This window comes from Eucalyptus grandis, chromosome 3 (assembly GCF_016545825.1).
Source record: "Eucalyptus grandis isolate ANBG69807.140 chromosome 3, ASM1654582v1, whole genome shotgun sequence".
Classification (NCBI taxonomy): Eukaryota; Viridiplantae; Streptophyta; class Magnoliopsida; order Myrtales; family Myrtaceae; genus Eucalyptus; species Eucalyptus grandis.
In genome coordinates this window covers 31,401,137-31,417,516 of record NC_052614.1, presented here as the reverse complement: position 1 = coordinate 31,417,516, position 16,380 = coordinate 31,401,137, and the positions used below count along the sequence as shown (strand labels likewise).

General features: G+C 37.4%; 1 protein-coding gene across 1 annotated transcript; it reads right to left on the bottom strand.

Annotated features, from left to right (window-relative positions):
* Window positions 1-8,420: 8,420 nt before the first annotated feature.
* On the bottom strand, window positions 8,421-15,203 carry LOC104439415 (glutamate receptor 2.1). The gene is made up of 5 exons (XM_039308854.1): window positions 14,830-15,203; window positions 10,199-11,538; window positions 9,775-10,087; window positions 9,278-9,681; window positions 8,421-9,167 (listed from the first exon to the last, which is right to left on the bottom strand). The coding sequence occupies exons 1-5, from the start codon at window positions 15,140-15,142 to the stop codon at window positions 8,616-8,618; spliced, it is 2,922 nt and encodes a 973-aa protein (XP_039164788.1). The 5' UTR covers window positions 15,143-15,203; the 3' UTR covers window positions 8,421-8,615.
* Window positions 15,204-16,380: the final 1,177 nt, after the last annotated feature.

Genomic DNA, 16,380 nt, shown 5'->3' with positions numbered 1-16,380 from the left:
ATTGTTTTAAACAACTGATGATGGAACTTGGTTCAAGTGGTGGAAACAACTCGGATTTAAGACTAAGAAAAATAGGGTCTCCGAGATGATGTATATGCGATGCATCATGTAGTGATTACTTATGAATTTTCCAATTCTAATATAGAGGTCTGTCTTGATAAAGAGACTGCTTGGTATGGAGTTAATCTAGTATCCAAAGAAGAGATACTCGATGATTCTCAACTACAATAAGAAGTACGTGCCAACTTTTTTTTTTTTTTGGTCAGAATACCAATATACATTCCATCCTTAAGTCTTAGCATGTGAGTACAATGACATAGCATCAAAACAAAGTAGACTCCAAAGATCGGGAGGGGGATAGAGGGTCCAATTCTGAGGCAGGGAACTTTTCCTTTGGGGCTTAGCTACCCAGCCTGCCACTTTGTTGGATTTTCTATTACAATAGGCTAGCTTCAAATTGGAAAAGTTTTTCAAAAGATCTTGAGCTTTCAAGATAAGCACACATATATCCCACTTGAAATGATCAGCACTTGTGAGAGCTCTTACCATGTCTAAACAATCGAACTGTAGTTGAAGGCAATCCGTAGCATGATCAAAGAATAAAACTAGCGTTTCTACAAGAGCACTAACCTTAGCTTGAGCTACAGAGTTGACCCTCACTATTTTGACAAATCCATCTATAACTCTTTCGAGGCTATCTCACAACACACCAACAACCGCTCCTATTGTTGAACCTTCAGTAAAGGAAGCGTCGATATTGATCTTCAATACTCCATGTTTCAGGTTTCGCCAAATCTAAGGTAAGTTTTGACCTTCACTAGCTTTCCTATTTCCAGATTTGCTTCCTCTTGCTTTATTATGCGCTACAAAAGCTGAGTTCACCAACTGTTGTGGATTTGGTTTTAGTCTTCAAAATACAAAATTGTTCCTTGATTTCCAAATAAGCCAAAGGATAGTTGCAAGATGCTCAAATGGTACAGATGTGACGCTAAAGTTCAAGAGCCATTCTTCAATTCTTGGAAGACCTTGAGTGGGAATTTTGATTTGCAGCGAAGGATCGGACCAGACTTGTTTCATCCATAGGCAAAGAAGAAAGATATGCCCAACTGTCTCGGGATGTTGCTGGCATAAATCACACTTCGGGTCTGGTATAATACTCATCCTGAAGATATTTTCCTTTTTTGGTAAAGCATTTTGACATATTGCCCATAGGAAGAATCGAATTTTGGTTGTGTGTTAGTCTTCCAAATTTTAGTCCACAAAGCTCTGGGGGTTGATATGAGGAGGAGGCTTGACTTGGGTTTGGTGTCTTCAAAAGGTCTCTATTCTAGTTATAGCCACTCTTTACTGTGTAGGATCCAGATTTGGCATTTGACTAAACTAGTTTGTCTTCAGTGTTGTGTGAACTCAATGGGATAGCAAGAATTTCATTGACAGAATGTTCATCAAATAATTGCTTCACTACCTATTCATTCCACTTTGACTCCTCCTAGACAATCAACTCAACTACCCTCTTAGGCTCTCCAATGTTGGTTGGACCACCAATGACTCCTCTATGTAACCATTTATCTTCTCTAATTTGTATCTTTTCCCCATTACCTACAGACCACATTATTGAAGGATGGATAAATGCTCTCCCCAATAGTACACTTTGCCACCCCGAAGATGGTCGATTCCCTTTCCTAGCATGCCAGAAGTCACAATTCGGGAAGTAAAGCCCTTTAAATACTCGAGACCACAATGAGGATGGATTTTGAGTAATTCGCCATGCTTGTTTTCCTAACATAGCCCCATTAAAAGTCCTTAGATCCCTAAAACCAAATTCCTCCAATGAATTCCACCAAAAGGATGCAATTTTCTTTTTAATTGCCCTGCAAATGGAGACGAGGATTCTAAAAATAGACATAGCATATTGTGGTAATGCTTGCACCACTATTTTAATGAGTATTTCTTTTCCAGCTTTTGACATAAGATTTTCCTTCCAACCTTCTAGTTTCATATTTACTCTAGCTAGTATCCAAGCAAACATTTGTTTCTTTGATGCCCCCAATCTAAAGGAATCCCCAAGTACTTCCCAGTCTTCTCTAGTTCTGGAACTCTAAGCTCATAGGCCATATTCTGCCTCAAACTCTATGGACAATTTATGCTGAAATATATCCTTGACTTGTTTAAATTGATTGATTGCCCTGAAGCAAAGCAATACCGATTCAAAATAGCTGTAACATTTTGACATTCCCTAGTTGTTCCATTAAGGAAAAAGATTGAGTCATCTACAAATAAGAGGTGAGACAATGTGGGGGCAAGAACTATTCAACTTAATCCCCTTTATACTTCCATCCTCCGTTGCTTTTTTCATCAAATAAGATAACACATTTCCAACCAGGATGAACAAGTAGGGGGAAAAGGGGGTCACCTTGTTGGATTCCTCTTGATGGTTGAAAATAGGGTAGAGGCTCTCCATTTATCATGACACTAAAAGATACCATTGTGACACATTGTATAATCCACTTCACCCATTGACAGTGAAAGCCCATTTCTAGCATACACGCTTCCAAAAAATCCCATTCAACTCAATCATAAGCTTTTTGCATATCAAGTTTAAGCACTGCCTGGAACTTTCTCTTTCTTTTTCTTGTTCTCAGTTGATGTAGCATCTCTTGGACGATTAAAATGTTATCATAAATTTGTTTTCCACTCACGAAGGCACTTTGCTCTAACAACCAAAACAAACTTGCATAAATTTGATCATCACGTACCCAATGACTTGCCCTGTAAGATGAAAACCTTAGTTTTACAAACTTAGTTTTACAAATCCTTATATTATCGTATTGAGTAGAAAACCTCATATTTAAAAATAAAAGACAAGAGAGGGAAGAAATATTCGTAAAGTGAAGAAAAAGTATGTACATAACTAAATTTGATCACCTACCTTTATACCATAGAAAGTCGAGAGTGCAATTAATTAAGAATCATTAAGAATAACACCCGTGTGTATTTATGGATTAACAACGTAATAAACTTACTAAATCAAGTACAAAATAAGTAATTTTGTTGTTGTTGTCGTTGTTGTTCTTTTATTATTATTATTATTATTATTATTATTATTAATATTATTATTATTATTATTATTATTATTATTATTATTATTATTATTATTATTATTATTATTATTATTATTATTATTATTATTATTATTATTATTATTATTATTATTATTATTATTATTATTATTATTATTATTACTACTACTAGTACAATTATTACTATTATTACTATTATGCTATTACTATTATTATTATTGCATATCAATTCATATTCGATTCAACTCAATGACCATTCCCTCTTGACATGGTCGTATTTAAATTAAATGCGATGGATGATGATGGGAGTGTGGATTCTCTCTATCTGTTGGCTCATTCCATGCGTACAAAAGCATCACATCGTAGCTTCTTGTGAGGGGTTATATCATATATATTAATGTTGACTTTCCATGAAGTGTTTGATATTATGTGATCCAGAATGACTTAGAAGTCAATTCGCTCTACTCAAAATGATTTTTTCTTCATGATCCATGACTATTAATCTGTCTCCACACAATGTGGAGACACCAAATGATTCGTGACGTACCTTCCAAGCTCGTCCATGGAATTCTAACCCAAGTTACTGACTACTTGGGGTGAAGGTTCGTCGAATGGGCCAATTATGCGAGTCATGTCACAGACAAACCGTAATAATAATTGCAAACAATTTATTGGGAAATTTGTATCCTTCATGGCGCTCATCGACGAAATTGAGTTCAAACTTGTTCATGCAGTTACTCCAGTCCACATGGAGTCCTTTTCATTTCATTGTCCATGTACTTGAGCAATACAATTTTTCGCAACGGTGCAATGGAATCAAATTGGGATCGTCCATTAATTTTCATCTCAGCTACTACCGACTAACTAGGACAAAAATTCCTCGAACAGGCCAATTATACAAGTCATGTAGGAGTCAAAAGTAACAACAAATGCGAACAATTTCTCAGAAAATTTGTATCTTTGACGGAACTTAATGAGGAAATAGCCGAGCCCACACGAAATCTTTTTCATTTCACTGTCCATTTACTTGTGTTGTAGGATTTTTCACTAATGGAGTAGTAAAACACAAAATAGAGAGAGTCTACTAAACAAATATAGTGAGATATCTCCCAATTAATAAACAAATGAAAGCATAGCATTTATCTGTATTATAGGCCTGATTCACAACTATCGACACCTAATTTTGATCATGCTACTTATTTGTTCATCATATAAAAATTACATTAAGCATTTCATAGCATTGCATTTAGGTAATATTGACATTTGGGATCATACTTATCTTTTAGAAAATAAAAAATAGAGGATAATAAATAACATATAAAATAAAACATTTGGTTGTGGAGGGAGATTTAGAAAGATCTTGGATAATGGAGCATTTTTCTTGTTGAGGGTATCCCTTGTTTCAAAATATGATTGTCAACGGTTGTGTGAATTATCTTAAAGATTTTAGATTTTGGAGTCATTTTCTTGTTGAGCGCATCCTCTCTTTTCGAAAGATGATCTTGGGCGGTTGAGTGAATATATGCAATCATATTGGAAAATCTTCACTTGCAAAACAAACTTGGATTTTTCCTCTATAAATAGAGAGTGCAAGATTTTACCAAAAAAAAAAAAAAATAGAGAGTGCGAGGCTTCGTTCACGGAAGGGAGAAATTGGCAATCTGCTTTTGAGGTTTCATGAGGGCGGCCATTGGAGAGGGAGAGATACCGAGAGAGCGTGGTCTAATGGAAGGGGTTCTCTGCTGTGAAGAGTGGGAGGGGTTTTTTTTTAGAGAGAGACACGAAGGCCCTATTGCCATTGCTGCGCGATTTCATCCTGCTGAGAGTCTGAGACCGTGCCTCCTTGTCCCGGCGTTCACACCTAGTGAAGCCCGTGCAAGGACGTACTCGTTCACTGTTGCGTTGCTGTGTTTTGCTGTTCGTCACTGTTCATCGTCACTGCATCACTCCTGTTCGCCGTCTTTTGTCACTGCTGTTTTGCTGTCGTTTGTCACCATTCACCACCGCAGTTCGTTGTCTTTCACCGCTGCTGTTGGTGGTCAATTTGCTGTCCAGTTTTGCCGCTGTTGCCCATTGTTGTTGGCTGTCCAGTTTAGTAGCCACTGCTCACCACCACTGTTTTCCGGAGATCATTTGCTGGTTCCTGTTGCCCTAGGGTTACCGTCCAATTTTGTGTCAACTCGGTGGTTTCGTTGACCGGTTTTTATCACTTTTGTTACTGGACGAACCAATGTTGCTGTGAGTTTGACGTGGCTGCTCTTATACTGGTTCTCTCCCGTCGTTCACACTCGGCCGTGCCCTTGACTAGGTACTTTCTTTAGACTAAATTCAGATCAAATATTCTTTTTCATAGTTTGTGATTTTGACTTGATTTGTTCTGATTTATTTATCATTATCCGATTAGAAAATTTGTCATATTAAGTCATAATAATAAAAAATATTGAGCCGAGAGACGTTGGGTTAGACTTTTGATTATTTCGACTTTTCACAGAAATTTTTTTATTATTTCGACTTTTCACGGAAAATTTGTGGATTGCTTCGTGTAATTGATTTGCATTAAGATAATATGTCATTGAGTTGAACTAGTGAATTATCAATAAGACATATATTTGGATGCGTCATTTGGTACTTAATCGTTACGTATATGTCACATATCACACATCATGTCATATTTAGAACTTAGGTCCATACACATTTCATGTTTAAAGCGACGCACCTTGATTTTTTTTTTTTAAAGATTAGACTAATTTTCCTTTAATAAAACAAAAAAGAACAAAAAAAAAATGTTATTTAGGTCATATTGATTTCATAATATGTACGCCATATGTTGCCTTTACTTAGTGAGTCATAGTTTAATGTTTTAGCATTCCCGTAGCTTTTCTAATAAAAAAGGGGCAATGCCAGTCAATAGGGTTAATTCATAATTAATCCCATTTCATGCCATTGTTATTTAGGGTAGGTTGCGTATATATAAAAAATATAATTTATCAAGGTTGCATTATTTTAAAAAGAAAAATCATAAAAAGAACAGGCATATAAAATTACCACGTCATCTAGCACATGCATATTTAGGATTATGTAAATTAGATTGCACGCATATTGTGAGGGTTCAAGTTATGTCATATAAATTGCATCTCACATGTCATTGAAGTAAAACTCATGCATATTAAATTTAAATTAAGATTGCATATAATTAATAGTAGGTGCCATGTCATTTAGAAATCATGTTTAGGACTTAGGTTAAAATTAATCAAGACTGCCTACAAAATATTTTTGAAATTAAAATGAAAAGGTATCGAAAGGGTGTTAGATTAATCTAAGCATAACCATATCCTCGGACCTCTGGTTCGTAAAAGTAAAGTATTCTCCCATATTTTACTTAAGTTTCTAATCAATCCCAATTGGTTAGTGGTGGCTCCAAATTGAGTATAATTACATGTTTAAATGGGTTAATTTCTTAGTATCAAGTCGCAGAGGGCCCGTGCCTAGTCTTAGGAGTTAATAATCCATTAGCCTTCTTTGAGTAATTCACCCTCAGGAAAGTCGCGACAACAACAAAGTTTAAACTAATTCGTAAGTGCTTATTTTATGTGTTTGCCCAATTTATTATTATAGTACATACTAGTGAAATGTTTGTGTACAGGTCTAAGATTACAAAATCATATCTTATTAACACCTAAATTTTAGACCCCATTTACTCATTCATTGTATGAGAAAATTAGGATTTGACCCAAATTCCTTTTAAAAAAATTGTTAATTTGCATTTGCATATTATTAGCATTTTTCATTCGATAACCTTTGGCCTACATAACTACGCATTCTAATTAGACAGGTGCTAAATGGGTTGAAAATAAGCAGGTTCCGAGCTTAATAAAAAGTTTTTTGACCAAGCCCATTGAAGCATGGCTTGGCGAAGCCCACTGATGACCTATGGTGACCGAAATTTACATGTGATGCGCACATGGGAGGTACCAAATTAGGAAAATAAAATCCTAATTCCTCACCCTATATACACCCTCTTTCTCTTAAGATTTAAGATAAATGAACACTATATATGTCATACATACTAACCCGACAAATAAAATTTTATGCTACATGTTGAGTATCTATATTGTTCTGTTGATGCTAATGGGACATCAATATCAATATATAGGCAATAAAACTTCGACTAACCTTCAAAAGCATCTATGTATGAAATTACATAAATTTAGAACCATCTATTGAATGGTTGTCACAACCTACCTCTTGGTAGGGAGGAGAATAGGTTTAAGGATATTGTTCTAAAAGACGGGCCTATAACCCATGATTGGGTATTGGCTCTTCCAATCACATACCTTGTGCGATGCTGGGGTTTTCATAAAAAATTTATAATGAGGAGTCACCACTAGTCTATTAGGGTCGGTTAGAAATTAAGTGTATACTTTACTTCCTATGGAACCAAAGAATCTAGGGTTAGGAATTTGGTTACATTAATTAATCCATCGGTGCAATTTCAGTACCTAATCTTGTTCATTTCAAGAAAATTTTTGTCAAGCAATCTAGATCGATTTTACACCTATCCACTAATATGTGATATAATCATGTGGGTGCACAATTATTAAAATAACAATCAGTAAGCATGATAATGTTAAATAAACTACATTGGGAGAGGCAATGATCTAATATTACTAAATAGGGGTATGTCATCTTTAACTAAGCTAAAGGGAAACCATAGTCAACATACTGAAAGTGTGGAATTAAAAGCATTCATTTTTAAGGACAATCGGAATCCTATGGTAAAGATGTACGGGCTTATTAAAAGATTTTCACACATTTTAAGAGAAGGCTACCCAAAAAGACTACTTTTAAGCTATTTTGAGGAATTCTAATTTTTTCGATTTTTTTTTTTTTTTTTTTTTGGATTTTCAGAATTTTTTATATATTTTTTAGACTTTTTGCATTTTTATAAAAATTTATGTTTTTCTAAAAAAAAAAAAAAATTTGGAATTTTCAGTTTTTTTTTTTTTTTTTTAATATTTTGGTATTTTCTTTGTCTGTCTAATTTAAGATTATAGTATATACCAATGAAATGTCCGTGCATGTTTCTAAGAGTCAATGTTTATGTACAAATCATATGAGATGTTCATCTTTCAAAAGTTCATTTATTTAAACCAAGAAAAAGGTTCATGATTTGAAAAAAATTATATCCTGATGTTGATATATTTGCTTTCATCAGTAGCAAACCGATGGGATTTAAGAAGTCTAGTTGATTAGGCTTCAATGGCTATCAAAATATCAATGAACACTTCTCTTCGTTGGCAATACATATAGGATGAGAGAAGTTAATATGTGCATATGATGTCCCCGGAAAATGCTTTGAAAAGCATCTATCTTTCATTTACATTGTCTGTGACTAGGCAATAAGCAGTATCAATGGCAGGCCTTACATGAGAAGAAAATGAGGGGGAAGATATCGTCATCTAAAAGTACAGAGTTCAACTAGTTGAGGATTAAAGTTTAGTATCTAAGGTTCTTGAGGCATATACCTCTCCTAATTTACACTGGTAAGCTCGTCGTCTCCGGGCAGCCTTCTTCTACATGAATAGGAAGTTGTGCTGCAGATGGTGTGCCGTGCTCATTAACGTCGTCGATTTGGCTGGAGTTGCTTGACAGACTCGGGGGGGAGTTCATGTTTTCTATAGTTTCAACAGGTTTATTCTCTTTGGCACCCTCAACCGTGCTTCTATCTCTAGATCTGCCTTTTCTAAAAGTGTGGTAATTAAAGTCTCTTTGGTAAAATCTTCGTCCCAATGCAACAAATTTCCCCCACAATGTTCCTGAAGAACTTGCTGCGATATGCCAATTTCTTTTGACGAACATGACTACGAAAATGAGGAGAGCTAAAGTTGCAACTGCTCCAGCAATCAAGAATAGGCCCCAGAAACTGTCAAGACCCAAGCTATTGGAAGAAACTGAGGCAGTCGAATCCAAGCAGTTGGTTGTCGATCCAAGCCACGAGTTTTCGATTTCCTTCATTTTAGGCCCTTCAGTTACATTAAGGATTGCTCCTGAGATATCCCCTACTAGTGGAGACCCTTTTGGGAAAACCTGTAATACCAAAAGAAGCGGGACATCAGATTTTTCAATCAAAGACATAACGATTAATCCTAGCAATTGAAAATTCTGGGGATTTCTTTTTTTCTAGAATCGAGACCTACGAAGCCAAATCCAGCAGTTTTAAATGTTGGGATCGTGGTATATTTGTTGCAATATTGAGAAAGAATGAGTTTAATGTAGGGGACTTCATCAAATGCTGCTGCGATCCCACCCTTTGCACTTCCATTTGAAAGAAGCGCATCGCATTCTTCCACTGAATGATAGGGGACAAGTTTGGAATCAGTGAACTTCATTTCCTTTAGCATATCATGTACAAAAGAGCCACGCGGGTATCCCACTTTTTCTCCACTCTTTAGGAGCTGATTTACATCAGTTACAGTTGGTTGAAGATTTTGCACCACCAAAAGAGAGCTCAAGCTTGCCGTATAACTTTGTGTAAGTATAAGTACCACAAAAACCCACACGATCACAACAAATCTCGCTAGGTTGCTTAATACACTCTCTCCTGCAATCCAAATTAAGGTAAGCACATAAATTCTCCAAGAACAATATATAAATTGTGATGTTCGACTGATCTATTAAGATAAAGGGTTATTACTTTGTGCAAAAACCAGGGTTGAAAAAGAAAACCAGAAGCTTGTGCCAAATTGATGTGTTGCTGGACCCCTGAAATCTTCGTTAATTTGATGCTCGAGAATCCACACGACCAATGCTATAAACACAAAGAAGCATCCGGTTGTCAGCCAAAGTTCCCAAGTGAGTGGCTTCAAGAAAATCCAAGCATTCTTGCTCTTGTTGTCCTTGTATGGCACAAGCATCACAACTCCTGATTCAGTGTATGGTAAGGTGAAGTCCACGTACAATGATCTGTTTGCAATGATCGTCGTATCGCCCACCAACGCATCATATTTCTGTTCCAACAAAAAAGGAAGGGAAATGTTTTCTTTGTCAGTCACACGATAGCATAATAAGTTTCAACATGTAACCCAACGAAATCAAGCACTTACAATGAGATATCTCACCTGGTAAATTACTTGATCAACCATGTCCTCGTAACTGCCAGCGCTAGTTCCATTAGCGAAGGCAAACGGAATAAGTTCATAAGGTAAAGCATAAGGCAATTTTTCTACCACAGCTTGAAAGATGCTGATACAATATCCGGTGACTTGGGATGTGTTCGTGCTAGGATCTCGAATCACCATTACGAATTGCTCGAAGCCATACTTCACAGGAACTAAGATTTTCAACCTCTTCCCATTAATGGGAATCTCCCATCCCTTAGGAACAGAAGTCGAATCTCCTGGCCATATAATAGATAAGAGATCACTCTTCAAAGTGGAATATTTGCTTGTGTTGATTGAATTCAAATCTCTTAGCAACCCATTTTCTTGAGTCCAAAACCCAATGCGTCTTGCTGCATTTCCATTGATATTAACAATCTGGAACGTTGATGACTCTAGCTGCCCATTGATGAGGCTAAAATTTCCAGTGAGGCCTGCAAATGTCGTATCGCCTAGTTCTTGCAGAAGTTTCTGTCCATTCCGAGAGACCCCGATAGTGTTGAGGTCCGTTGCATCTGTTGAAGCATTCAATATGTTGAAGGTAAAATTGAGCACACCCATTTCCTCGACTGCCATTGCCAATGCCTGAGTAGCATCATAAGCCCAGTATCCGAAAATGTTCAATGTAGGATTAAGGATGGATGGATTGTCCTGTTGGAATTTCGTCGTCCATCGAACCATGAAGTTGTCTAGATTTGGCGTGCCTGGGACATAAGTCCTGATGCCCAGTACTCCTTGCATCGAACTTGTGACAATAGATGAATCCACAGAACTCAATAGGTTAGTGATTCCATTAGTCAAGATCCACACATAACCTTCATTCATCATTCCCACCTCTTTTACTTTGGCAAATAGCCGAGAACCAAGCGTAGGTAACATGTGCACAATGAACACCCTCGTTTGCATCGACATTAATTTGTATAGTTCCTGCAGAATTTGATCGTCTGTGGCTGTAGGAGGAATGAGGCTCCGATAGGGCACTCGCGTGTTGACCTCTTCCAAAGCATCCCTTAGAGAAGGTATGATACCTTCTCCGAACTCGTTGTGCACGTATATGAGGACCGCTTCTCTCCAGCCAAAAGCTTGCACGATTGCGCTTATGGCATTCACTTGGGACGAGTCATTTTGCGCAGCTCGAATGAAGTATGGACTCCGGATGGAACTGAGGGAAGGACTAGTAGCAGAAAAAGAGATGATTGGTACATGAGATTTGTTTCCAAGGTGGATGAGGAAGTCTGCTTGCGCTGAACCTTGAGGGCCTAGTATGGCTTGGACTTGCTTGTTCTTTATCAGATCAAGTGCTGCACAGGTAAACCGAAAAAGACGGTGAAAAAATAATAATAAGTCAGATAATAATATAAATTCTTATTGGAAAAGGCATTGCATTGATCAGAAGTCAATTAAAACTTGATGCAATATCATAAAAATGGAAATGTTTAAGAAAAAGGAAACATAGGAATTTGAAGTTGGGAAAGAATTCGTACTTGATATTATGTAAACAGTTTGTGCCTACTAATAATTAAAACTTCCCCATTTTCTCCGTTTATTATAGTGACATTAACCCATGTTAATAAATGTTTATGAAGTCGAATGAATCACTGAAGTTTTTTTCGCTATGACAAGACTCCTAATTCAACATTTCCTTAAGATGATATAATATAAATTCCTCCAGCACGGGTAAGCGAAACCTCTCATTATCAAGTATGTATGAAATTATACTCACGAAACATAGTTGAACCTTCCCATTTGGATCTTAACGTAATTTCAGACATGATGAATAATTGTGTGCAAATGTAAAATTTATCAATGTCGAGAAAGCACACTTTAATTAAGTAAATTGCAGATCCATGAAATTATTTGTACTATGTGGAGGGAATTGAGGTCGCACCTCCATTTTTCAGGGGTGAGCATATCGCATCGACCGAATCAAGAACCGTCCGTTATTGGACCGAACTAGTTGGTTGGGTCCGATTCCCAAGGGCGTCATTCCGATTCTTGATTCCATAAAAAAGGAATTAGTGATTTTCGGTCTAGTTTCTAGTTCCAAGGGTGAATAGGGCTGGACCGACTCTTAAAAAAAAAAAAAAAATGGCCAAATCACCATTCCATTGGACTGGACTGGTTGGATTCTTGGTCCCAAGATTGTCTAGTTTGGTCCCCAGTCCCAAAAATTGGGAGCCGGTCCTCCTAGTCCTATTCTCAGTTTCTAGGTGGAACCCGACCAAACTAAGAACCGATCACCCTTGCCATTTTTTACCAACTGAAACCAACCCATGAGGTTGTTGAAAGATTTAATTTATTAACCATAGTGTAGGCATTTGGTTGTCGCCTTTGATGTTGTTTGGCATATGATATTGCAAACCCAGCAGAAACTAATTTTTTCAAAAATAGTAACATTAAGAACCAAACAGGAGGATAAATTGGCCATGCATGATCAAGTTTATTCTTTTTAATCGTTAAGTTGACCTCTTTATCTCATGCCATTTGAAAATTCCACTCTAAAATCCGAGCCCCATATTCCAAGTCTCTGGATTTTATGAGGACAGACCTTTGTGATGTATATTATATGTCAAGCCTCTCAACATCCATATTAAACTCCTTTCATTGGTTGACAATTATTTGGTTGAACTTCAAACCAAAGTTGTTTTATTTGACCATTGAAACACAATTTTCCTAGAAATAATTTATTGCCGACTCAACTTTATATTAGATCGTCGAGAGAAGTACCAAAAAAGTTCTAAATCTATTGCATTTGTATCAATTTAGTCATAAACTTTTCAATTGGACCAATTTAGTCCTAAACCTTTTAATATTTGTACTAATTCAGTCCATTCAGCCAATTTTGGTCGGTCGGTGATGACATGGACGTCGGCCGGTGGTCGGATGTTGACATGGAAATTTTTATGATTTTTTAATTATATTTTCGAATTTTTTATTAATTTTTTTTCTTTTTCCTTTTTTTTACGGCGGTGGCCGGCGAGCCTCACTATCTGCGAGTGTCGTGGCCCTCACTCGGCCTCTCCTAGGGCCGCTGGCGAGGCGGCTTCGCCTAGATCTGGGTGAGGCTAGCCTTGCCGCGGGCGAAGGCCAGGGCGAGGCCGCCTTTGCTCAGTGAGGCTAGGGCGAGGCCAACGCTAACCTCACCCAAATCCGAGCAAGGGCCACGACCCTCGCCGGCAACAGGCGAGGGCTTCGCGGCCCTCGCCCAATGGCTGGCAAGCCTCATCGGAGGCTTGCCGGCCACTGCCGGAAAAGATAAGGAAAAAGAAAAAAAGAAAAAAATAATAAAAACTTCGAAAAAATAATAAAAATATCATAAAAATTGCCACATTAGCGCCGACCGGTCAAAATTGGCCAGATAGACTGAATTGGTACCAATATTAAAAGGTTTAGGACTAAATTGGTCAAATTGAAAAGTTTAGGACTGAATTGGTACCAATATAATAGATTTATGACTTTTTTGGTACCTTTCCCCCAGACCATCATACATGGCTCAACTAGAAAAAAAAAAAATTATAATTATTTATATACGTTCTATGTACATATTTTCCCCAAGAAGAATGTTAAATTTTCTTTATCAACCATCTCCCTAGAAATGATTATCCTTCTAACCTGAAAAGCACAATAACTTTAGGCTCTTTTTCCAAAATGTAGCTGTAAAGTATGTGTCTTTTGCGAGACGATTTCTAAAAGTATCTATCATCTACTGGAGAGCTTTATACTCTTCAAGAATAGAGCAAGCAATGGTAGTCCAATATTTCCCCATCCAACATCATAAAAAAGAATCATGTTCGCACGTCTTTATCGATATGAAACTTTGTATCCACAAATTTATGTACATCTGTTTATTTTGGCGCAATATGAGATGATAGAGAAGGTGGACTTTTCTCTGTTGAATCTTTAAGATCAATTTCATGTCATCTTTGATCCTCTCATAAGATGATAAGGACTTCATTTTATGATAAAAAGCCCTTTTAATAAATTGCAGTCATTAAATTTGAAAGGGGGAAAGAAAATCATAAACAAGGCAGCTAAGAGAGTGAGTACAGATTGGTGACGAACAGTTAGTGAGGATGAGGAAAATTCTTGGTCTCTTTCTTTTTTGGTAAACTTAAGCTTGGTCGTTCCTTCATGGAGCTTTGGAAATTGTTGCTTGAACAATCTCTGCTACGAGAATGCATATTGCTTTCAATGGAACACTCAAATGTTGTTGTGTCTTTGAAAACTTAGCTGGGGATTCTTTTCACTTTTCAAATATATAGAAGCTGAAATTTTCATTTGATTGCCAAATATGTCGTCGAGAACAATAATTGGTTTCTTCTTGCATCACACAAACAGATGCATAAAATAGTTTATGCTCTTCCGCAATATGTGTACTAACACAAGACCAAACCCCTTCGAAGTTCGAGCAGAGATTTAGCCCCATAAAATTCGGTACAAAGAAAAGACTAACCAAAACAATCTTCAACACGATCAACATAAGTACAAAAATGCTAACCCAAAAGCTGGTGCCATTGTATATTTCTAGTCAAGCATCGCGACCAATCAGTATGTTAGAGAGAGAGAGAGAGAGAGAGAGAGAGAGAGAGAACCTGCAGCGGCGGTGGCAACCTCATCTCGTTTGGAGTCTCTAACGTTGAGGACGAGTCTAGTCTTGTAGGAAGGGTTCGAGCTATAAAAATCAGAGAGAGACATGTTAATGCAGGTCAATCCCATCTGACCCACCTGCGTCTCCAGATCAAGGATCACCCCAACGTTCACCGCGATCGTTGTTGGATTGCTGTTATTGCTGCCCTGCACCACTGCTGGGTGAGCGCCATTGCTGAAAGTGACGACAATCGGGAAAAGGGAGAGAGCCACAAATAGGAGCTTTTCAGCATCGAACGAGATTCTTGGAGGAATCATTGAAAAGGTTTTGCGAAAAGGCAAATGTGTGTGTGTGATAGGGAGAAAAGAAGAGCGTGGTTGTGGGGCGTGGGTGGTTGGGCGATATTATAATGACTACGATGTATTTATAGTGGAGAAGAGCTTTGAAAAGAGCTTTGAAAAAGTAAGACAAAGCATGGAAAGCTTCTATTCAAGGATTGCTGGGCAAGGACGTGACCTCCAGCAGTACTAATAGTTCATGGTTTTTTCTAACTTCTTTCATACTCCTATTGTCTTTCGTAGAAAGTTCATATAGCCGTGTCTATTCTTCAGTAAGTCCAAACATCTATCTCCTTCCTCTGTTATGCGGAGAAGTCCAGATAGCTCTGTTTGAAAGGTTTCCATAGTTGGTTCTGGTCATCAGAAAAATTCAAAGCATTTTTCTCGAAAAATTCTTTCTCAAGCTCAAAATCCTCTAGCATTTAAAAAGGATATTCGAAAGTTTCATCTTTTTAATCAATTTGTTGGCTACCCTATCTGTGAGGCTCACAAGCAATTTCTCGATGATTAACATGAGGAATACTCTGAGATGGCTTGTCGTTCATCCTTTTTAATTGTTCAAACATGGTCTTTTGCCATATTGCGCCGTTTCGAACATGATAATGAAGTCTCTAGACCAAACCGCTTTAATAATAATTGCATTTTTTACCATGTCGCATTCCCTTCTCTAGCTCTGTCAATCCTCCTCCAAATTTTTCCCATCATCATAATACTGTCTCTCAGAATTTATACTTCACTAGCTTCACCTTTCTATGCTCCAGGATGTCCATACAATATAAAACATTATCTATCTCTTCAGGCCAATCCATAACTCCTCAACAGAACCTTCAAAATAATCGACTTTTACTTTGCACTCGAATTCATCAGGCCCTTTACACCTCATATAAATTTGATTTTCATGATAAACTCTGCCCCACCAACAATCCTGTCGGTCATAGTCTTCAGGACCTCTATAGCAATCGTAGACATCGTAGCCATTGTGGTCCCCACAACCTCCACAAACTTAGTAGTGGTCGTAATCACCATGAAAATTTCTCCTACCCCATTCAAATAGAGTTTACTAGGGTAGACTGGACAGCAATTGTTTCGAACCTCCAAAAAGCCACGCACAAGTTCCTTGTCCCCTAATCATCGTCAAGCAAGACGATTGCTTGAACATGACTCTCCAGCAGTCTTGCCGACTCTAATACCGACTGACGCAACAAACTTATAGTTAA

Coding starts and splice junctions, on each gene's coding strand:
- LOC104439415 (XM_039308854.1), bottom strand. CDS start 15,142: ATGATTCCTCCAAGAATCTCGTTCGATGCTGAAAAGCTCCTATTTGTG. Junction 9,682..9,774: donor AACCCTGGTTTTTGCACAAA/GTAATAACCCTT, acceptor TTTGGATTGCAG/GAGAGAGTGTATTAAGCAAC. Junction 9,168..9,277: donor AAACTGCTGGATTTGGCTTC/GTAGGTCTCGAT, acceptor TTGGTATTACAG/GTTTTCCCAAAAGGGTCTCC.